This window comes from Coloeus monedula, assembly GCF_965178545.1.
Source record: "Coloeus monedula genome assembly, chromosome: 2".
NCBI lineage: Eukaryota > Metazoa > Chordata > Aves > Passeriformes > Corvidae > Coloeus > Coloeus monedula.
The window spans coordinates 53,338,202-53,361,775 of NC_138782.1; the positions used below are offsets into that span (position 1 = coordinate 53,338,202).

The 23,574-nt window shown below is 38.5% G+C and overlaps 1 protein-coding gene across 2 annotated transcripts in view; it reads left to right on the forward strand.

The window, feature by feature from the left end:
* EPM2A (EPM2A glucan phosphatase, laforin) overlaps positions 1–18,683 on the forward strand; it is a 43,030-nt gene extending 24,347 nt beyond the window's left edge. For both annotated transcript variants that reach the window (XM_082277130.1, XM_082277131.1), the window contains exons 3-4: positions 15,247–15,488; positions 16,878–18,683. In XM_082277130.1, the coding sequence (XP_082133256.1) occupies positions 15,247–15,488; positions 16,878–17,158 (523 nt within the window). In that variant the 3' untranslated portion in view covers positions 17,159–18,683. The remainder of the gene's footprint in view (positions 1–15,246; positions 15,489–16,877) is intronic.
* The last annotated feature ends 4,891 nt before the right edge of the window (positions 18,684–23,574 follow it).

Consider the following 23,574-nt stretch of genomic DNA (forward strand, 5'->3'; position numbering starts at 1 on the left):
CCTGGATGTCACTCATTTCTAATGGCATTACTTGTAAGTGCCATAGTAGCAAGCAAAATCTACCTTCAGAAAGGGTGATTTTGCCAGAAGAAAAAAGTCAAAGAGCTTCTAGATTGAAGATTTTTGCATGACTGTCATCAGTGTTTGAATTCCCAGTATTACTTCTACCTACGGTGACTGGTCTGTTAAACCTGATGAATGGCTATTAGCCAGCAGGCTGCCAGGTTTGTTGCCTCCTGCAGTGGCTGAGGGACACAAATTATTGGCTAGACTTTGGGATGAAGTTGAAGTAATGTCTCATGAATGGTACATTACCTGTGTGAATAAGCTACAGGGGATCTTAGCATGGTGTCTGGTTAGTCTTGTGTGTTTTTTCCGGGAGGTTTTTTTCTGTCTTTTTCTTTACCATTCTGCCATTCATATATGGTTTTTGCAATGGGTGTTTGATTGAGAATTTTTTACTTAGAAGGATGATTGTTCAGGAATGAGTATTTTATTAATAAAATGGCAGCAAGCAGAAACTGGCTGTTGGTGAGAGGATGAGGCCTTTAGTCAATTGGGTGGTAATGGATGATATTTACTTAAAACCACTGTTACTCTATAAAACCGATCTTTTCATAGGTGTGCCTCTGCACAAAATTATTTCGTTACTTCTAAAGAAAAACTTATAGTTCTGTGTCATTCTGGGAGAAAAAAACAGAAAGAAGATTGGGAACCCTCCATGGAAAAGCCTGGAGGAGTAAACGTAGTTCTGTTTTTCTCTGTGGGATATAACAGAAAAATGTTGATAGTCCAGTAAGTATGAATTTGATGTTGGGGATCACTGTTAGGGAGCAGAAACTATTGTTGCTTCTAATTTCTCTGTGTGTTTTACTATGTCTCCCTGCCGCTTGTCCATATTTCTTCTGGAGGTTTTCAGCCCTTTTTCCTGCCTCTTTGCTCTTTAACAGTCAGGCTGTCAGCGAGGAAGTAAAGTTCTGTCTCCATTGGAAAGCAATTTGCTGGTGTTGCTGGCTGTGAATGAAATTGACTGAGATTGTGAAATCCTGGGCAATTTAGCTCACAGCTGGGATGACGAGGAAGGGGTAGCATCACTCTCTCACTGAAGATGATGTACCAGTTGTCTTGCAGATATTTATTTCCTCCCAGCTTTTACATGCATTTATTAGGTGCCGGGTAATTGCTGGCATTTCTTAATACAGTTTATCTAAAGATAGCAGAACTCTTTTTGAAAAGCAGAGACTGTGTATTCATCCTTATTGCTATTTAGTTTACCAGGAGGGAGTGAATTCAGATTTCTAGTTGTTGTTGGAAAAGCTTCATTAATGCAACTCCGTAAGTTACACCTGGTGAACCTGTTTAACCAGGGACGTGTGTTTGCAGAGTAAACCCACTCTGCCTGCCCTTCTTGTGATTTTTTTGCAGGCACAGCTCCTAGGGCAGGTTGGCCCAATCGGCCTGAGGCTGACTCTTCAAAAAAAGAAGTCTCAGAACAAGAGGGTTTTTAGTCCCCAAATGTGAAAAGGGACACCATCAGATGTTTTATTACCACCAGCTGGTTTGGTGTTTGCTTACTTGTTCAGTGTATACTATATTTCTGAAAGAGGTGACCTGAAAGTCAAAAAAGTATGAAATAAACAACTGCATAGTTACTTCAAATGAAATGGGAAAAACATTAGAGATACTTCATTTGAAACAGTAGCAAGCTGAAGCTATTAAGTTATGAATTCTACCTCCATCTTCAATAATTTTTGTAAATGCTGAGAGATATAAATGCTAGTTTTCATGCTTAAATGCTCTACGTATTTACAAGATAATTTAAAAAATGCACCTGCATATGAAAATATGGAGAGTCCTACTTAAAGGATAAAAAATTATTTATTAGAAAGGAAACTGGAATATAGCTCTAGTTCTTTGAAGTGTGTCTCAGAAACATAAGTATTTTATTTCCCAAGAGTAAATAGAAATTATCAAATTGTTGCTGTATTTTCCCATACATAATTTTCTCTCTGTAAGAAAAAAAAAAAACTCAACAAAGAAATGAACTGCATTTGTCTTCCCAGGGAGCATTTTAAGAGGCTGAACTGAAAATCTCTTGTTCCCTCCTTTAATGCTTGTACTTTGGGAAATTTAATTTCAAGGAGTCAGGTACATAATTCCTGCTGTTGTTCAGAAGTTTAATGTGTGTCCTTCCATGAACTGTGATAAAAATTGAGTCAAATGTCATAGACATTGCCAAGCTTTAAGAAATGTGGATTTCTTCTTTATTGGTTCAGTAGACAGCAGGCTTTATAAGTTTAAATGAAATGTCTTTTTTCTTTGATGAGAAAACCTAGTAATAGAATATATGATTTTAAGCATCAAGAAGAGGATAAAGAGGAAATATGCATTTCAGTTTTAATACAGACACAAGAAAATGTAGAATATATATAAAATAAATAATGAAATAGGTGCTTACTTTGTCCCTTTCTTCCCTTTCCTTCCCTCCTCTCCCCTCCCATCTATCAGCTGTGGGTTAGCAGCAAGACTCTCCATGACTCCGTCATTTATTCCAGGGGCTGGATGCCGGGCAGTAGTACATGTGGGTGGGTGTTGGTGGGCTTCTAGAGCCTTTTCTTTTTTAATTATTATTTTTTAGGTTAACTAACTTCTCCAGGACTGCCGTTTAAAAACTCTCCAGAACGGTTATATCCAGTGCCTTCATTTTCTCAAGGTGATGACCTGATAAGGAGGTTATGCAGCTTCCCTAATACAATAATTTCTCTAATGTTCCTTCTTTCTGTGGTCCAGCTGCCAGCCATGTGCAGACCAGTCCTAAAGAGTGTTAAATACTGCTTTCACTGCAGAAGAATTTCTCAGCTTCCTTGTAATAATGAGTTGCTTCAATCTGGTGAGATAGAAAGAGGAAAAAGCTTCTCAAATATATCTGTAGTCTTGGTAATAAGGCTGTCCAGTATGTTTAACAAATTTACAAAGTCAAGCTTCAGCTGATAATGTAAACACATTTAAACAAACTTTAGTAACTGTAGATCACTTTAATATATTTGTTCAAATGCTTGGAATTTTGATTTCCAAGCAGATGTGATGATACTGCTAGGAAAAGAAAGAAATCGGAAAGAAAAAAAAAAAGACATTTTTAAAAAAACAGAGAACCCCTGGTAATTCTTGTCAATCTTTGAGCTCCAATAAAAACTGCAGCATTGATTGTTCATAAATTTAACTCTCATGATTTTTTCCCCTTTTGTCATCCAAGACTTTTTCAAGAGATTCCACTATACTTTGTAGTTTTGAATTAAAAAGACATACGTAGGTTCTTCTGGGACCTCTCAGTAGCTCCATTACCATCCCAGCCTCAACCTTTGTTGTTGGCTACTCATCCACCATGGTTATTAATCTTATGTTTAGAATCTAGTAACCAGGTATGTTAGCTAAAATGAAGTTTTCTGACAGTTTTGTTATGGTAGCACTATACAGCTGTCGTTCCTTTGATTTGACTTGGCTGTGAGAATGCCTTATTTTAGATATTTATGTAGCTGACTGTGGTGAGGCATTAATTCCTTTTTTCTCCATATTTTTAAGATGTTGTCCCCCAGCCTATGCTTCTCTAGTATGTATCTGTCCCTCTTTAAAATTCAAATAAATGAACTGTTATGGTTTTAGAAATCCTGGATAAATTGGAATGAACATGGATACAGAGCTCATCAAGGCTGTTTTCAGATGGTACCACAAGGGATGAATGTGCATCTTCCTCTGACTGTTGGAGTTCTGAGAGATTCCATTAGTTTGTACATGTGCTTATGGTGCCCTCTGGCTCCCAATGCCACCTAGCAATAATCTGTGCTTTGCAATTATGTGCTTTCATGAATACATACTTGTTTCTGAAGCTTTGAAATGTATTTCCATTGGATCTGAAATGCTACATTTTCAAAAGTGGATTTATCTTTTACTGTTTTTGCAGTCTAGGTTCCTAAGCAGCTGCTAATAGGTAAACTCTGAAAGAAGACAAAATATATTTTTACCAGTGATTCCTGAATCTTCTCGGTCACTAACTTAGAGTTCATTTGTAGCAGTTTAAGTGAATTTTGTTGAGATGCTTTAACTTACAGGTGCCAGCAGTGGCATCATTCCCATTGCTAAGCATTAATGTTAGAAATTCTCATTCCTAATGCCAAGAGATTCATGACTTATTGCAATCTGGCTGAGTTTAGCAGCCTGTTGTTCTTGTGTTTCCGGGTATTTGTTCTAATTCAAAACAAATGGGAATGTTGGCAGTCTAACAGAGACATATGTAGGAAGTAACCATTGGCAACCGCAGTTGCATGAGACAAGATTCTATAATTGGAGCATTTAGGCATTAATACTCACGAGCCAATGGAGGAGTCCTTTCCAGGTTGTTCAATACAAGCCTTGGAACCTGATTCTCTTCTCAGGCTGTATTTTTGTAATTGGCATACTGTCTGCTTTCAGAGAATGTTTATAAAATGAAGGTACAAGAGGAGTCATTTCTTACAAAGGCAAACGTTGCTTTCTGCTGCATACAGTGTGCTCCTTAGGCATCTGGTGAAACCTTGTGTGTGAGTTTGGAAATAAATTCTGGCTAAGTCCTGTAAGGCTGGATCTGGACACTGTGTCCCACAAGGCATTGGTGTGCTTGTGAATAATTTCTTTCTTATCTTCACAGTAGAAATACATAGAGAAATATGACATAAAATATTTCACTTTGAATACAGGGAGGATAAAATTTAATCTTCCACATTTTAGTTTTGGCTATGTACATAAAGTCTTGTGTGACCATGTTATTTTAGATCATATCTAGAGTAGAGACAAAATAGATTATAAAAATTTATAAGAGATAAATTAATTGGCTTTAAGCTTCTTAATGGAACGAAGTGAAAAAGAGGGGAGAAGAGTTTATGTTGTGGATCTTTTCATTGTATAGATTTGAAGGTACTGCAAGGTTGATAACAGCAATTCCACTGAACTTACTGGAGTATGTGAGCTTAGTTTAGAGACAAAATTAGATAAATTTGATCCATTATTTTGTCCGGAAAACAAACATGCAATGAATGAGTGCATTTTCCATGGGATGTATAGCTTTTATGCCACTGGAGTTGAAGCAAGATAAATTGGCTTGAAAGGAGCTCTGTGCTACCATAGTTTGATGGTACTTCTGGTGCCTGGGATAGACAGCATAGTTTAATGAAGACTAAGAAAGAGTATCTATTAATATTTGTAAAAGACATTCAGGAATTGGTACAAAGGAAGAAGAAGAAATATTGAAATTGAACCTGTTTTAAGATCAAATGGATATTAATTGCTTCTCAATGAATTTGGAGTGTAAATTAGAACAAGGTTTCTGTCATCAAAGGAATGATGTCTGAATTCCAGCATGACCTTTCAAATAGGGCAGGAAGGACAAGGAACCTAAATTATTTCAAGATGGAGCTTGATAAATGGATATAGGTAGTGATTCCAGAAATGGAAATTAAAGTTTATGATTATAGTATCATAGATCATAGGCTCAAAGAGACCTCAGAAGGTATTCAGTCCATTTCCTTGCCCCAACTTAATCTCAATTACATTTGAATCATTTCAGGTTTATCCAGCCTGATCTAAAATATGATCTCATCTTAGTGATGAGGCTCTATAGGCCTGTTACTCTTCCGTTCAATTACCTCACTATTCCAACCATTAAAAAGCTTTACTAACCTCAATTTAAGTCTTCCTAGTGCAATTTAAGTTAATTTCTTCTTGTTCTCTTCACAGAAGACTTGGAGAACAAATTAGTATCCTGCCTCTCTATAGCTCTTTCATATATGCTTGGAAACTCCTTTTTTCCCAGAATCGCAGAGTGGTTGACTTTGGAATATTTCAGTTTGTTCATTCTGATATTAGGCCTTGGATCTTTCACTCTTTTCTCTGAAAACTTGTCTTCTAGAACTCTGATTATTCTGGCACTCTCTGCTGGGCTTTCCAGGTGTTTCCCTTCCTTTGTTCTATTTCTCCTGATGATGGTCCAGTATTGGTAAGTACTGAATACAATAGAAGGATTATTTTGTGACTTTCAAGCATAGTGCTACGGCTTAGCCAAGTATTATTGTCATTTTTGCAGTGTGGAATGTGGTTTACTTCCCAATTGTCTAGGTGTTTTCATCAAGTAAGTTCCCTGCTGTGGCAGGGTATAGGATGTTAGGAATGTGCTCGATCTCTGCATCTGTCCTTGTGAAATGTTTTTTGTGAGTTTCTTCTAATAAAGATCTTATGCTCCTTCTAAGGGAGTGTTTGGGATTGCTATGGAAGGGGAAAATGGGCCATAAAGAGAAAATATTGTGGATCTGTCTAGACTGAACTATTGTGTGACTGACTAATTCTTCTCACGTGGATCTTTTTATCCTGTATCCCTGGTAAATTCAAAGCTGTGCTGTGCTTAGGCATTAGCATGGTTGCTCAGTGCCTCATAACCTAAAGAGTGTACCATGGCGCCTGCTGTAAGAGCAGTTTGGTGGATAAAGTGAGGACGATCAAGCCCTTTTGTACCATCAAGCTGCTGCTATGGAAGTCTTTTCCTGAGACAGCAGAACCTGAGGGCAGTGTACCACTGGAACTACTTTGTAGCTGAATGTCTGGGTAATACTGTATTTCAGTTACAGGTTTGATATTATACTTGCTTTACTTGTAGCACATTGTCAGCTTGAGGTCAAACCTTAATGGCTTATTTGCTTATGGCATATCAGCAAACGAGGTAGTTTTATGCCACAGAGTTGTGAACATGGAATAAATAAGATACTATTAAGCATAAGACTTAGAATTTAGGGGCTTGAGAAACTTTGCATATTGCTAAGCTGACAAAGTGTTGTTCTGAAGTGATAAAAGCAGGTGTTTCTTTTTACATTCCAAGTCTGCTCCCATGTGAGAGGCTAGATAAGTAGTTCAAATTACATCTAAGAAGAAAATTTGCCAGACTTTAATTGCTTTTCATCAGAGTGCCAAATAAGGAGAAGTAAAAAAACCACCTTGAAACTACATTGTAGTCTGCTTAATTCTCCTTGTTTAAAGCCCTGAGGTAGAATTCTTAACTTCAAAATAAACGGCACTCTTTCAGTGGTAAAGCAGAACAAATTTATAAGCAATGGCTTGTGCTCCTTCTACATTTGACATTTAGGTAAGAGCAATTTTTTGTTCAAGAATATAAATAGTTTCTACAAGGCCTGCAGCTGTGTTGTTCCAGTAGGATATAGTTTTATCATTAATCAGTGCTTTTCTTTGATGGCTTCTGCTAAGGTTATGGCCATTTACTCCATCTTTCTTGATAAGAGTGATCTTATTAAGCCTGATTATTCTATCTTGGAGTTAGACCATGGCATCATCAAACCTTGCTCTCCTGCTCTGGCTACTACTGCTTGACTCTGTGCTGGGAAATCGAGTGCATCCAACTGTTCCCAGTCAGTCCTGCTTAAGTCAGGCCTCTTATCATGAAGGGTCCATCAGTTTGTCTTCTGCAAGGAGACTTTATCAGTAAGTCAGTAGGAGAAGGGATTAAGACCACAGCCATTACCCTTGTGTTCTATGCAATATGCAATGAAATGTCAGTGTCATACCCCTCAATTCTACCTTATTATTTCATTGGTAAGGGGGCATTTTGCTGAGAGATTCTTCTGTCCTTTGTTTAAGCAGACTATAGTGAAACCAGAATTCTTGTACAAGACCAAACCAGGGACTCCTCTGTTTTGATATCTGCCTATGTTGTCTGTATTTTGGAAGAAGACACAAGACTAAAAAAATTATTTTAAAATGTTGCCATTTTGCTCATATCTTGGTAGTTGCTTTATAGGTGAAACAATATGGAATTTGATATTCTTTACCTCTTTTATGTAGATAAAGCCAGTTGATTTGCCCATTCCATAAATTTTATCTTTAAGCAGTGGTCCAATTCCCTCTTAAGAACATTAAATTCTTAGTCTGCTCTAATATGAAAGTATTTTCACAAGAAATATCTGGAATCGTCTGTGTTTTGAATGTTTTCATTTTTCTGTATCTTTCTTGTTACAATAAAATATTAGTAGAAAGTTCAAAGTTTGAGTGCATAGAATAGGATGAGTGATTTTTAGACCATTACTATAAATTTTCTGTTACTTTCAGTTCACTTCTTGGTACAGGCTCAAATTACCACTTTGACCTCTTTATAAAGCAATGTTTTCACCAAGCATCACTACAAGCAGGTACTGTTTCCCTTTCTATTTGTATGTAGTTATCTTAAAACACAGTGATGTGCATGTGAGATGATTTATTCCAAGACATATTGCTGAGGTGCATTCATTAGCTGTGAATCTCATCTGTTCCTTTGCTGCATTTAATTCAACACCACTGGCAATTGAAACTAATAATTCTGGTTTGGACAAACTTTTATCTCTCCTTGAGTAGGTTCATCTGTTTGGAAAGATCTTAACTTGAAAGAAGAATTCCATGTTGAATGTAGGTCAGCAATGACATGCTGTAGAAGGACTGCCAGGGAACTAAAAAGAGGGATAAAGCCTTTGAAGCACAAGAAGTAAGTAATCTTTGGTTCTTCTCAGAAATGTACTCTTTTCAGTACTGGGCATAACATATTCAAAAAGAGAGGGAGTCCAAAGGCAAACAAGAATGATCAGAGGCTTTGAATATGTGACAAGTGTGTGTGTATGTGTGAAGAATGCAAAGCTGTGTTGGATGGTGTTAGTAACTTAGAGATAAGTAAAAAGATTCTACAGAATGGAAGGAAATAATCTGTTCTTTGTGTCCATTGTGGAGACAAGAAGGTGTCTCTAGGACCTGGGACTGCACTATTCATATTGGACAATAGAAATTTTTTTCTGAGGTGAGGATAGTAATCAGTGTGTTTTCTACATATCAAAGAATATTTGAACGTGCTCAGATCTTCTACTGGAGAACAGAATTTGGTCATTTGAAAATCCTCCTCAGTTTGTGAATGCATTAGACAACACTCTAAGTAATGTTTCTAGATTGCTTTGACGAAAGTACAGGAACCTCATCTGATTTCTAGCAAGTGCTCACTGTCACAGGTTCAGAGAAAAGAACAAGGAAGGCCTGGAAGAGAGGTTTCTAATTTGGTACTTGTCTCGGTCTTTGAGACAAAACTTCAGGAGGAAACACTCCGGAATGAGTGTTCCTCCCCTTCTTCTCCATCAGTGAGACAAATGGGTCACAAGGAGTGAAAGTGGGAAAAAGAAACCAAACTCTTTATTAACACACGAACAAAACAGGGTAGAACAGGATTAAAAAACCCCTCAAAATACAACAAATTCCCAGAGAGGGAACAGACACCTGGGCTCAGACCAGCTGGGGCCACCCCACAGGCTCCTTGGACTGGCGAGGAGGGAAGGGAGGCAGTGAGGCAAGGGGAAGGAAAGGGAAAAAAGAACAAGAAAAAAGCCAATAGAACCTTTTCCCAGCTAGCTGGAACCCAAAGGAAACCAAAAAGCAGCACAGCGCTCCCGGCGCGCTCCCTGCCGAGCCCTGCCCGGAGCCTGAAGCCCTTGGGCTGAACCGTTCAACCGCCCCCTCGGGCCCTGGCTGCGGCCCCGCCCCCGGGTCCGTCCTAAAGGCACAGCGTCCTTGGGCACTGAGCGGGTGGGTAAGGAATAAAGCGGCTTCATAACGTCAGCCCAGGACAGTACGTCAGGGAAGGCACACATAGACCTCAGAATAAGCTGCTATATGTTGTTAGAAGGATGCCGCTGGCAAAAGAAGGAACACATGCAGGATGATACTTCTGGGTCATCATAATCCAGTGGTATCACCATTTAAAGTGATGTGCCTTGTCTCAAGGCAGAGAATACAGAAAAGATGAAAGAACATCTCAGCTATAGCTGGTAGGATTTCCTATGTTCTCATTTTTGCCCAAAGCAATACTTCCGGAAATCTCTTTTTTTTTGTGTCAAATGAGACAGGGAACAGACATCTGGTCTTTGAACTAGTTTAAATTTGGCTGAAAGTTGAAAGTTTCTATGAAGCTTTTGGTTCAGACAGATCACAATTTTCCATTAAAAATCCACCTTATAAAAAAATTCTGAATGAGTTCCTACTTCAGTGCCATCAGGGGAGGAAATAGGAATGCAGTGTAATTTGAAACAGTCTCTAGTAGTTCAAGTGCTGCAAAAATCATCTGTAACTGAGTTGTACTTCAGGCCTATATTCCCTCTGGGTTGCTAGCTTGTAGTGGCACCAGGGTAAGAGCACTACATTGGTACAAAAAACCACTCTGTATGCCCAGAAGCAACACAAAATGCTGGGGGTAAATTGACTGAATTATATATGTTGCTCTTCTGGGAATGCAGAATAAGTTTTGCTGCAAGTTCCATGTAGCTGTGATTGCATGCTATACCTTAAGGAAATAAGAGTCTTGAGGGAGGACAGAGTCAGTTTAATCATTATTTTGTTTGTTGTTTCAGCTAAATTGCTGTGTTTTGTTATATATTAGGACTCATCCCCCTGTCATCAGATGCTTAACGGGATCTAAGAAAGTCTGGTGTAGACAAGTGAAGTGCAAGCTTTAACACAGGCTACACCTTGACCTGGCACTGAGGGATGAATCAGTCCATCACTTTTCATTTAAAATAATAGACTGGACCTTGGTCAAAAACATTAGTGGTACAAACAAATGGCATCATTGATGGATCACTCTGTTGCCAGTAACCAATGACAAATACCCTACTATTTTTCCTTCGCTTGGCAAAGTCCTCTCTTTTGATTAAAGCTGGAAACTAGCAGGATAGAAGGACATCTGAAATACTGTACCTGATAGATACTCTGATGAAATGTGTCCCTAAAGTGCCGAATCCTATCCTTTTCCATAAGAACTGTGACTCTTTAGAGGGTTGATTGATTTTAAGGTAGATTCTAAGATTCCTCCTCCTAGCACACTGATGATTGCTCAGATCTGGAAGCAGTACCTGAGTCATCCCAGCTTACAACTCAGCATTTTAAGGAAATTTGAATTTAGCATCTGTCTCAAAGCATTATTAACAAAAGCAAAACAGGAGCTGCTGAAGAAGCAGAGTAGACATTGGTGTCATGGAGGAGGAGCTGACTACCTGATGCAGTAACGTGGTGTCTTCCCCTAGGTCAGGTCATCCTCCCTGGGAATCAGATCCCTACAATTACAGTTGCTGGGCTGGTTTTGTACTGTACTAGGATTGAAAGGTACAGTGTGTCATGCTTTGTGAACCAGCCTGAAAATAAGTCTGCACCATTAGAAAAAAAGTTTTACAATGCTAATTTTTCATTGTCTCAGACTCATCTTCTCCTTAGGGATGGGAAGACTATTTGCATACGCATTGATTAAATGGAATGCGTTTATTATTTTGGATGCATTCACACTGAATTGTTATATTTTAATCCAGGCTGTGCAGGGTTCTGGGGGGAAGCCAGCAAATAGAATATATGTCTAGATCATTAAAAATAATTTAAGTGTGCTGGAAAAGAAGTGTACAAGTGATTGCAGGTGTTCTGTATTTATTCTGTGGTAATGATAAATAATGGTTGGTTTTCTCAGTTTATAAGTCGAAAGGCAGGTTTTAAATATGTCAGCCTTCAGTCTGGGCTCTGTAAAGTAAATTGAGTAACATTTGTCTAACATTTAGTCCTTGTTGCCACAAACTCAAGCTTCTCACATTAATTCATCCGTTTGACTCCTGGAAGTTCCCTTAATGTATCCATATTACTAGTGGAGAACTGAAGCGTAGGCCAGGCTGAAAGTACTTGACAGAAAGTACCTATAAAGAAAGGGCTTACAGACAATCAGCACGTCTTAATCTCAGAGTATTGCTGAATATTGTTGATGTTTAAATCACTCTAGGTGATTTCTTCATTTATAAACTGTCTCTGACTGAATTGACCATGTCTTCTGGGGCCAGACATATTTTGCTATCCTTAATGCAGAGAATTAAGATGTACAATGACAAAGTGCCATTTTTATATTAAAGCAGAATTCCAAGTAGAATTTTGCTAAAACACCATCCTGTTTTGATATTTGGGGAACATCAAAGGGGTTAATGGCTGAAAAGATTAAAGGTCTATTGATCACTAATAATTTCTAATGTTTTTTGAACTTAGGGATCATATAATCTGCTGCTGGAATACAACCACATGTGAGCTGGAAAGCAGTGGCTATCAGAGAGCTCAGAGCACTATAACATGACAGTTTACAGGGGAAGGTAAAAGAGCTCTCTTTCCCATGTCAAACAGTCTTGTGGCTTAAGTCTAACTACCTACTGAAGTACAGTGGCAACTTAAGAAAGGCCACATTGGAAAGGAAATCTAAGTTATATTATTAAGAAAAGAGATGTAAAAATGAATTTACCACATTCCTGCTTGGTTCAATATGTATGTTTTCCTGGTCCTCAGCATAATGAAAACCTCAGTAGGGCTATCAAAAAAATCAATATATAAAATATAGCTGCTAAACTCTCCATTAGTCTCTGTACTTGCACATGTACAAACCCCTTTTATTCCTTCCTTCTGATGTCAGAAAAAGGTGAGGTATGAATTAGATAAATAGAAATATAGGTACTATGCAGTAGGATTATCCTAGAACTATTACATAAATTGGCTGATAGGACAGCTCTGAGTACTGTTTTCTGTGTGATAAAAGGGTGGTTAAGCCTTGTCCAGCAAGACCATTAATTACAGTTATTTGCAAGTGGGTATATAAGGGGCTTGGAGACCAAGGTCAAGGCTACATCTTGATCCTCTCAAAGGCTAAACTTTAGGACCTGATCATAAAATTAGTTCACAAGAGTTGCTGCCTGTCCTAAATACATTTTTTAGGTCATTCTCTGAATGCTTCCACTAGTTTGGGTAATTACAGGGAAAGACAGTGGTAAAAACTTGGTAAACTCTTCAGATTGTTCAGTAAATGCAATTAGTATTGTGCAATGTAGGGGGTCTTGTCATGTACAAGACGTGTTAGGCTACCAGAACGAAATAAACAAATGGTCTGTATCCCAGGGGCTTGCAGATAATAGCACAGCTGTGATGTCTTCCCATTAAAAAATCATTGGGGGAAAAAGTTATAAAGCATTGGTTTATCAGTAAGCAAGAGTACTACCCAGAATTTTATTTATCTCAGGAATGCTTTAGTCACTGTTAATTCAATCAAACCCTAGAAAACACACTTTTTTTCTCTCATCAAGGTAATTCAGTGCATTAGATGTTTCACAGAGTATCAAGTGAATTACATATGTATGAGTCTTCAGGAAAGCCTTTGAAGGAAGGGTACTAATGTTCTTGTTCTTGAAATAATATCCTCATAATTTGACAAGGTATTAGTGAAATTGCCATTTTTCTTTCCTAGGAATGGAGTTTTGTGGGCATTGCTCATCTCCAGCCATTTGTCAGCATCTGTTAGGGCTCTCTAACTCACATTTGCCACCTTGAAATGCTCTAATCATTGTGGCAGATTCCTGTGGTAGAATCCTGACAGCGGTCACTCGTTCAGGTTGGGATGGGGGTTGCTGTGGGGCTGGCACGTGGGAAGGGGGCCAGTGAAGCAGTTGTTGCAGTGGACCTTCACGCATCCCTCAGATCAGTGAGAATGCTTGAGCTGCTTGTGTTGCATTTTGGGCAATTCTTGAACATGTATGTGAAACAACAACTAAGTCAAATCTTTTCAAGTGGTCTCACTGTTGGAACATGGTTGAAATGGTTATTTGCTGTGTAATAGATTTGTTTAAATTGGTCTCAGTTACCATATATTGACATGAAGGGTGTTGTCCCACTGGAACAGGGGTTGTTAAGGCCAAAGACTGTGTCTTCGTGGCTGGTATGCAACTCACCATGGATGCAGCTGACAAACGGGAAACAATAATAATTAATGCTTCCTGGATTTGAATTTTTCTTTTCGATAATATTTCAGTACTAATATAGCAGGATTTAATAATTACAGTCAATTACAGGTCTTAATTAAATGCCAGTAAGCACTTACTACTGTGATAGTGAAATGGAAATGGCTACCTGATAATTTAAGAGTGGTTTATAGGCTTCTGAAAAAACATAAAACTTTCCTTATTTGTTACTGAGGTTAAAACTGGGAAAGATCGTAAGACAGGCATGGCAGACATTTTATTTTTGAGGATCTTGCTTTTGCTATAGATTTGCATTTAATAGTGTTTGCTAAATTTGCAGTTAATAGTGTTAAAGATTTGTTGCTGTTAATGTTTGCAAAGTTGTTAAATGTTACATGCAGGGATATTTTGTGTAGTTTGTGGATTGCACCTTCAAAATCGAAGTTTATGGAAGCAAAAAAAAATGAAAGTAGATCACTAATAATTTGAGCATCTAGATAATCCATTGTGAATACCACCAATTTAATTGCATGTGCATATTAAAACTCCTCATTTGAAAACAATCTTCTTAATATCCAGTTTATAATGTCAAAATCTGTTAAAGTATACAATAGTTTCATGATAATTAGCAATGGGAAAACCATAGAAGTCTTGAAGTTTGATTTAGATAAGCAACCTTATTTCTGGTACTTAGGCATCCTACATATACCTCTTGTTTTCCTGAAAAATTTCTGACCTCAAGCCTCAATCCTCAAGCCTTGAGGATAGCTAGACATATATTGTAATTCTGTATTTGATTCCCACTAGACTCCAAGAGATCAGAGGAAAATTAGAAGAAGATTACTCATTAATTTTTAAGTTTCATCACAGAAGGATAGATCAAATTGCGCTTTTTTTTTTCCCTACTTCCCTCATTATGGTGGTAGCTAAAGAGTTGGAAGAGTTCTTTATGTTTGACTTATTACTAAAGTAATTCAGATCTTGATCATGTGAATTCTTTCTTTTTTTTTTTTTTTTTTTTGGTCTGTGTGCAAATTGCATGGATCTTCAGGGTTTTCTTTTTTAATCTATGATATTAGTAAGCTTCTACTGCAAGCTTAGTGATGAATGATGCCTTGGAGACCTGTGCTATCACTATGCTCTGAATTTTTTTCTCAGTTCATCTGGCTCTTTGTGGTAGGCTAGGAACTTGATCCACAGCATCAGACATCACCAACTCAACTGTAACAAAATAAGAACCTGTAATGAAACCAGAAGTTTCTTACTGCCTGACATGAAAAGGCTGTGCTTAGCAGTGTTTGTGTGATGATGTCGAGCAGGTTTGGAACTGGAACACCGATGTACTTGGCAGTTTCCTTGTTAAGATATTGTAATCAATCCCACTGCAGTGTTTTCTCCATACTAGGATTCTGCCAAACATCTGGCTGGGAAGTTGCCCTCGGCAGCTGGAGCATGTGACCATCAAGCTGAAGCATGAGCTGGGTGTTACAGCTGTGATGAACTTCCAGACTGAATCTGACATTGTTCAAAATTCCTGGGGCTGCAACCGCTACCCAGAACCCATGAGCCCCGAAATCCTAATGAAACTGTATAAGGAAGAAGGTCTTGCCTATGTCTGGCTGCCAACTGCAGACATGAGTACTGAAGGTAATGCTCATGTCACTCTTGCAGTAAATTATAGCAAACACTTTGAGTTACTAATCTGTCACTTTCATGACAGTTTGGGGGGGGGTGGGGGTGGTTTCTGTGTACATTTTGCATTAAAATATAGCCAGCATACAAGGCATGATTTCTTTGTGTGTTGTCTTTAACAAATTATTCATATTTTCTTGTAGGCAGAGAGGCCATCTGAATTACTTTGTGTCTGGCAGTATTATGTGTGTTTGAGTTTAAAGCCATCTGACGTCAGTAACTGCTTGCCTGTTTTTGCTTTCAGCTTGAATTCAGCCTATATAATGAAAATATGCTGTGTAGGTGGAAGACTGCAAGTTTGCACAGCAGGGCAGCTTGCCACCCTAGCAAATTAAAAATGGAGCAACAGTGTTGTGTGTCTGCTGTTCCCTTCCCAACAAATACTTCAACTGTAGTGTCCCAGTCTGATGAAACTCCATAGAGACATTTATATAGTAATTTGCAATTAATTTAAAATACTCATAGCACCTGATCCGTAACATCAATTACTAGTACTTTTAAGTCCTTGGTTGGAATGCTCAGTTCAAAGTCTTGTTTCCAACCAGAAGGTTAGAAAGTGAGTGTGTTTTCAAGAGAGCAGCCTGCCAGCAGAAGAGAGTGCTTTCAACTCAGTTAAATACTGCTGCCCCAAATAGAGATCTGTCATATCAGCAATAGGACATCAGGAAAGACAGGAGACCTTAATACAGGGATTTGAAAGTGTTTAATGTCAGTCCTCATATGTGCCATGAGGAGAATTTGGGCTCTGCTGTTTGCAGCTGTGGTTCCCAGGATAGCAGGAAGAAAAGTGTCAGAAAATACAGTATATTCATCCCTTTGGGAGTGAGAAAGGCTATTCTGTGTTGTTTAACTGTATTCTTAGTATACAATGAAATCATAGCAATTTTAAATTGTACAGTAAAATGTTCTTCTGCTCTCCCTCCCTCACTTTATGGCCTTCATTACAATGTTTTGGAAATCAGCAGTATGTAGGTACCCTCACAAAACTCTGGTATTAAAAAAAACCATTTCATTTTTGGCCTGCTAACTTTAACACTGTGTAAGTTGTGCTGTTCTCTATAATGTGCTGCCTTGTCTCAGTTCCTTTGAAAATGAATATGCCACACACACCAGATGTTAATCAGAATGTATATTTAGAGAAGCCTAGGGGCATTTTACAGTTTTGTGTGATCTACGTTGCAAGAAAAAACCAAGATAGCCTAGAAGGTCATTTGAAAAAAGAAAGAAAGAAGTCATATATGTCAGGTTTGCCATTACATTTCACAGTTCATCAGGCTGTGCAGAATCTCAGCCATGAACTGACTTTGTCCAGTGCAAATGAACGTGTCTTGTTTTTAACCTTAGGAAGAATACAGATGTTGCCCCAAGCTGTCTGCCTCCTGCACGGGCTACTGGAGAATGGACACACTGTCTATGTCCATTGCAATGCTGGTGTTGGCAGGTCTACAGCTGCTGTCAGTGGCTGGCTGAAGTACGTGATGGGATGGAGCCTGCGGAAAGTGCAGTACTTTTTGGTTTCCCGGAGACCAGCTGTCTACATAGATGAGGAAGCTCTGAATCGTGCTGAAGATGATTTCTACCAGAAATTTGGGCATCTTCGTTCCTCATACCAAATACAAGAGTAGAAAAGCAGAAGAGGAAAAGGAAGGTGAAGAGGAATCCTTACATTTGAACCCCAAGAAATTTCTGTGACTCAGGCACCCACCTCACCTCTTCAGATTATGAGCTTCTTGTAAAACTGATGAGAATTTTGTTTAAAAAGTGCCTTTGAGTGTTTTTTATTTGCTTTCTTTAAGCTGATATGATTCATGTTTTCAAGCCTTTTGGTGCAATTATGAGATCTAGAAACTCTGCAAAGTGGAAAAAGATTTTGTTTTAACTATTTGCCTATAGGAACTGAGGTTTTAGGGTAGACACTAAACCAGATGTGAGGTGAAATAGAGTGGGCAATATTTCAGTGACAAGAAAAAAATACAAAGATTGACTGGATTAAGGTTCAGGTTAGGATGGAGTAGATCATCATCAAAGCTGCTCAGTTATTTTAGGCAGGTATTAGATTGTTGCAGTGTTTTGTAGTAATTCTGTAGACAAGTGGTGTTAATGAGAAAGACCAGAAGGAAACCAGTTCTTCGACTCAGTGTTTAAAAACAAAAAGCTAATGTCTAATGCAGTGAACTAAAATTTGCTCTTCTAGTTAATGTTAGATATTATGAGTTCCAGCTATATCCTTCTGTGACATCGGGGTTATGCTGGGATGTGGCACGAAGAGAGGAAACAGCTCCAGCTGTGGCAGTCTTGCTCTGCTGTGGGGAAGGACCGCTGTTTATTACATGATCCTAGGCTGTGAGTTCTCGGAGTTGAAGCTACATTTTGCTCCTCTGGTCCATGCAGTGCTGTACAGGGAGCTCCCTTAGGTGCCAAGTCAGTCTGAGCAGTAACCACTGGGGCAAGACAGGACGTATAGGAATTGTGTGATAAGCGTCTGTGCATGACTGGCATCACAGCCTCTGGGCTGTTGACTTAGATCAGTATCTTCAGTACAGCAAAAGCCTCTCCTTGTGCACGCAGTGGGTGTATGTTAGGTTTAGCTGGTTGAAGCTAATGCTGGGCTGAATGAAGTGAATACCTTCCTCTATAGGAACAAAGAGCAACTCTGCAGAGGATAGTTTCTCAGGAGCTCAGCCTCAGTGTTAACTTTGCAGATGATCCCTAATGTTTTCCATTGCTGCTTGGTCCCTTAGCTAAACTAAGCAGTGGCACCAACAGCTTCCAGTCCCACTCAGATAAAACCAATTTGCTGTAGGTTGAGTTCAAGAGAGAAGAGAGGATTAAGGATGCATAAACATTAAGAAACCTAATTTCTATAGGTTTATTCTTCAGTGAAATCTCATTTTTTCCAGCCAATTTGTTCCTCTAAAGAAGCAAGTCAGTGACAGATATATATCAATATATCAATATATATTGATTTTCTGAATACTTAATGGAGAAACTATTACATATGAACTGTTTACAGAGAATGTCCAAAATAATAAGTTTTATTTATCTTATATTCAATCTTGAAAAGGAGAAATGTTTATTTAAGTTATTCTATGTGTGGTTTTGATCATGACTTTGTTTCTGATTTTTTGAAATAACACTCCCTATTTAGAAAAGTGGATGAGAAAAGTTCTCTGTTAAATAAAGACAAAATGACAATTCCAACAGCCCATTTTGTCATATGTCTTTGTCTCCCAATTTCACAAATAGCAGAAGGGGTCATGACTGATATTTCTATGCAGAAGTGGAACCAGCCACTGTAATGGTAACAGCCCATGTCTTGTCTGCTGTGCTGTGTCAGTTTGACAGAAAAAAAACGGCACAGCAAAGGCGTGTGGATCATATGGCACCTCTGGTACCTTCAAAGACAAAAACAGGTGTTTCTTCTCCTAGCCCAGTGCAAAGAGCAGAGGCAGTGTGTGAGGGCTCCTCTCTGGCTGTTGGGCTCATGTGCAAGTGTGCAGAGCTACAGCTGCCTGCCCAGGAGTTACCTCATTTTGACTGAGTTTAAAGTAAAATTGGCGAGCTTTTGCTACCATGTTCTTCTCAAAATCAAGCACTGAGAGAAGGAGGATGGCATAAGAAGTAGAGAGTACAACTTGCTTAAGTTTTACATTTCTGTTGAGATCTGTTTGAAACCCCAAGCTTAAAATGTGTTTCCAAGCATCACTGACAGCCTTTCCGTCAGATGCAACTTGTAATAAATGTTGAGGCAAATAGCTATAGATTTGATTCTTGTTCCACAGGTAGCTCTATACATGTATGTGTTTTAGGGCTCTCGGGACTGAGCAGTGCATAACATGACACAAACAAGTAAGTATATGGCTAAGTAAGTACAGCCACGCTGTACTGGCTACTTCCTGATTATGTTTTTATCGGCAATGGAAGCAGACTGATGTTTCATTTGTAGGGCAGGAATTCATACGGTACAGGAGTCACAGATTCAAGGGTGCCCTAGCAGGCTGTTAATTCATTGTTTACTGTCATTTCAGCAAGGGGTTGTTGATTCTTGCCACTTCAGTTTGCTTCTCTGCTGAACTGCTTGGGAGCACATATCATAGAGATTGCATTAGCTCCTGCATGGCATGAAAGCAACTTGCCAACATCACGTTAACAAAGAATGCAAAGAGATCCTGGGGGATCCTAGGGGCTTGCAATCCCCTTGAGCCTATTTGTAGCATCCGTTTTTTTCCTCATTGCTACCTTCCTGCCTTCATCATTGAAGGACACTCTGTCAAGCAACATTCATTCAAAGCCTTTTCTGTGGAGTGCAACTAGGAAATCAAATGCTGAAGGGATCATTGCAAGAGACTACAGCAACAGAAAAATCAACTATATAAAAATACCTAATTTCTTCAAATGTATAATTACATATTAAATCTGCATCTAGAAATTATGTATTAGATTTCAAATTTGTAATGTGTTCTTAGGCTGATTGGATCATTAGCTCTTTCCACAGACTAGCCTCTTGATGTAATTTGGATGAAAGGATCAAGACAGGCTCTTGTTTATGTACTTGTAGATTTCCTTGCTACTTTAGTCCTAAAGCACTACAAAATTTAGAGAAGAACAGGTCCTACAAAAAGAATTAGACATAGATAGACAGTAATGGTTATTACTGTCTATAACAGGGGCCCAAGAAGCCAAACTGATACACAGACAATAAAGGGAACCAGGTAGAAATACTTTGATATCGCAGAAGAGCATCAGTTGGGGAAAACGGTTGTGATGCTGTGAGCATCAGTATTCTCTGCCCTGTTACAGCCATGTTTTTACCTCCATTAAATTAAAGTAGAATTTGCTGCTTGAAATGGGAACATCTGTAACTCCAGGTAGTTAGAGTATCTGAGTGTCATTTTAAGGCCAAACAAGAGTATTTATTCTTTCCTAGGGCTGTGCACATGAAGGAGCTAAGCAATTCTCTTACAAGTGATTTTGGAACAAGCACAGCCCCTTGAGGGATAGGTCAGGCTTTGAGTGGTATAGTTTTGTGAGTATTTTTCCTTTGCACATCAGAAAAGTACTAGAGACAATATTCTGCAGGACATTTTAGATTGGTGATGCAACCTGATGAAAGGGGACTGGGTCTGGCTGGTGTGACTATTGACTGCCTTCCCTTCTCCCTACTCCTTACTTGCTGTTTTACACTTTGAACTTTGGTCCCTTTGCTTATGTTGTAACTTTATGATCTTCCCTCTCTGTACAGCATCAAGCACAATTAAGCTCTGGCTGCAGGTTTGATACCAGGATGTTCTCCATGGTTGAAAAGTCTCAAACCTGGCAGCTGAGTTCTATGTGCTGCACAAAATCATGTGCAAAACAGTCTCTCTGCTCTGGAATGAAATTAAAATTTGAGACTGCCAGTCAAGCTCACTTGGGCAGTGGTAAAGAAAAAAGGCTGTAGATTGTGCAGGAGCAGGTAATAAAATCCATATTTAAAACAAGAATGCAAAAAGTCAGACTTATTCCATTACCTATCATGATGGACTTTTTGAGCTCTAATATATAAAACCCACTGAATTTACTGGTCTATAACTGAGGGAGGAAAAAAAAGATTTGAAGTAGCCAAAGACATTTGCTGTAACTGTATTACCCTGTTTCTCCTTTTATTCGTCACAATTAAATTGCAGTGAGATGTTTCAAACCAATGATGAAGTTACAATAAAAATTATTCTTTTGAAAAATACACTATGCAGCAGAAAACAATCAGAAAATACTTACAAGCATAATAACTATTGGAAAAGCATATATTTGGCAAGGAAGAGTTACCTTCTGGAAGGATAATGAACATCAGGCTGCTGTTACCTAAAATGGAATCAGATTAATGCAGCAAAGGATAGCTGAATGTCTCCAACTCTGTTTACATTCTCAGTGGTAAATCACCTCTGCAGATCTTTCTTAAAGAATATTCTGCTGGGAAAAAAATTGTGGTTTATTTCCTCATGAATATAACATGAAGGGAAAGGAGCTGCTCTGATGGAGCAGACTGGAATGGTAGAAGTGGAAAGGAATTAATAATTTTTATGGTTTTTAGCAACAAGAGTGACATCACCACCAGCAAGACCAAACCACATGACCTCATAATTGGTATCCTTCCTAAATTATGAGAGGAAAGCAGTATTTTCAAGGGCAATGACATTATCATATATTAGCATAATTGCATGATTTTGATACAAGCAGCCAAAATACATATTGTTGGCACTTCAGTTATGCTAACAGTGAACCTATGGGGTGTTCATTCTTAATTATACATATTTTCCTCTTGTTCTTCCTTTCACCTCAAGGTCTTTCATTACAGTCCTAAATGGTTTACTTTTTAATTTTGCAGCTAAAAATTTCCATATTTGTAAGGATGACTAATGAGTATTTTATTAGACCCTTTTTACATACTGAGACTTGTCTTACGAAGTAAGAACTGTTATACCCTGTAAAATAAAGATGGCAACTAACTTAACCCAACATCATTCAATCTTTTTGAGCTTAAATGTGTTGTCTTATTTGGGAGATTGAATTTATTAAGATTGCAGGATAATGTCTGTGATTTGATAATTACTTCAATGCTGATGTTGTTATATTTACATCAAGGAAAATAGAAGGCCTGTTTATTCATGAGCTGGTAAAATATTAAATGGTATCTCATTCTTGATTTAGATAATGTGAGGAAAAACCATAAAACAGCTTCCAAGAAGAAATTTCTAATGCTGGACAGGTTTCTGTGGCCTTCACTTAATGTCATTATAACAAAATTTATTTTGTGGTAATGCAGTTTCAGCAGGGAAATAATTAATGGTCAGGCCATCATCCAAGAGTAACAGCCATGGTTAAGTTGGGCAGCCAGCCCAAAGTCACTGCAACAAATCAAATGCTGAAAATTAATCCAATCTTCAAAAATTCAATAAAATTCATAAACACAGAGGTTAAGAACGAAAGACTGTATTTAGGCTTAAAATGCAGTTTGCAGTATTTAGCTAATATTTAGCAATATTAGCTATATTTAAAAAAAAAAAAAGAGAGAAAGGGTAAGCTTTCAAGAACACAGACCAGTTGGATTCATGGAGTGTACTCAAGTTGGTGAGACTTCATGAGCACAGAAATTGTTGCTGGTGCCCTGTGGTTTGGCAGTCACATAAATCCTTTGCGTAGAGATGTGTGGTTTGGAAATAGGATCGATAAGACTGTGCTTTAGAAGAGCTAATGGGAAGGGCACCACTTAAAATATGCTTAAATTATAGCTCCAGAGAGAAGTCTAAACAAAAACATGTCTTGATGAAGTCTTTCTCTTCACATGTGTCTTGCTGAAACAGGCAAGCCTCTTAGAGGTCTCCTGACCTGCAACACTTGTGCTTATAGCCAGAGAGCCAGAATGGGAAATCCTTATGTAGTAGCAGTGGCCCTGACACCAGCTACACTCTGCAGGTGAAATGGATTGTTTAATCTCTCTGCTTGAGTTGTTCTGTTTCTTAACATGACACAAAGGATATTCAACCTCAGTCCCCTACCAGTAACTAAATGGGGGAACTGCTGTTCCCAGTGCCTCCACTCGCAGTGGCTGTGGGGGTGCCTGTGAGCACTTGATCAGACAGTATTTTAGGTTCTTTGGAGCTCCATGTTAATATGGTCTAAATGACCACCTTAAATTTCACTGAGAGTTACTTGTCCATGACCCCTACGTACTTTCCTGCCACATGTGGGAGTACTGCAGTTTGATGGCACTCACAGGCAGCTCACAGTCTAGCAATGAGAACCAGGACTCTGACCATGCCTTCTTCCCACCTGAGATACCTTACTCACCTGGAACAAGGATGCATGAACAGATACTGTCATCTTTAGCCAGACTCAGTGTAACTTTTTTGGTGCCTTATGGCACTTTCCATCTAAGTGCCCTCTTCAAAGAATAGTGTAAGCAATCATGATAGGGTATTCTGAACACCACTGAAAATCTCATTTGTGGGGTGGTTTTAGTTAGTTAGTTACTTTGTTTTTTTAATCAATCTTAATTTAGACA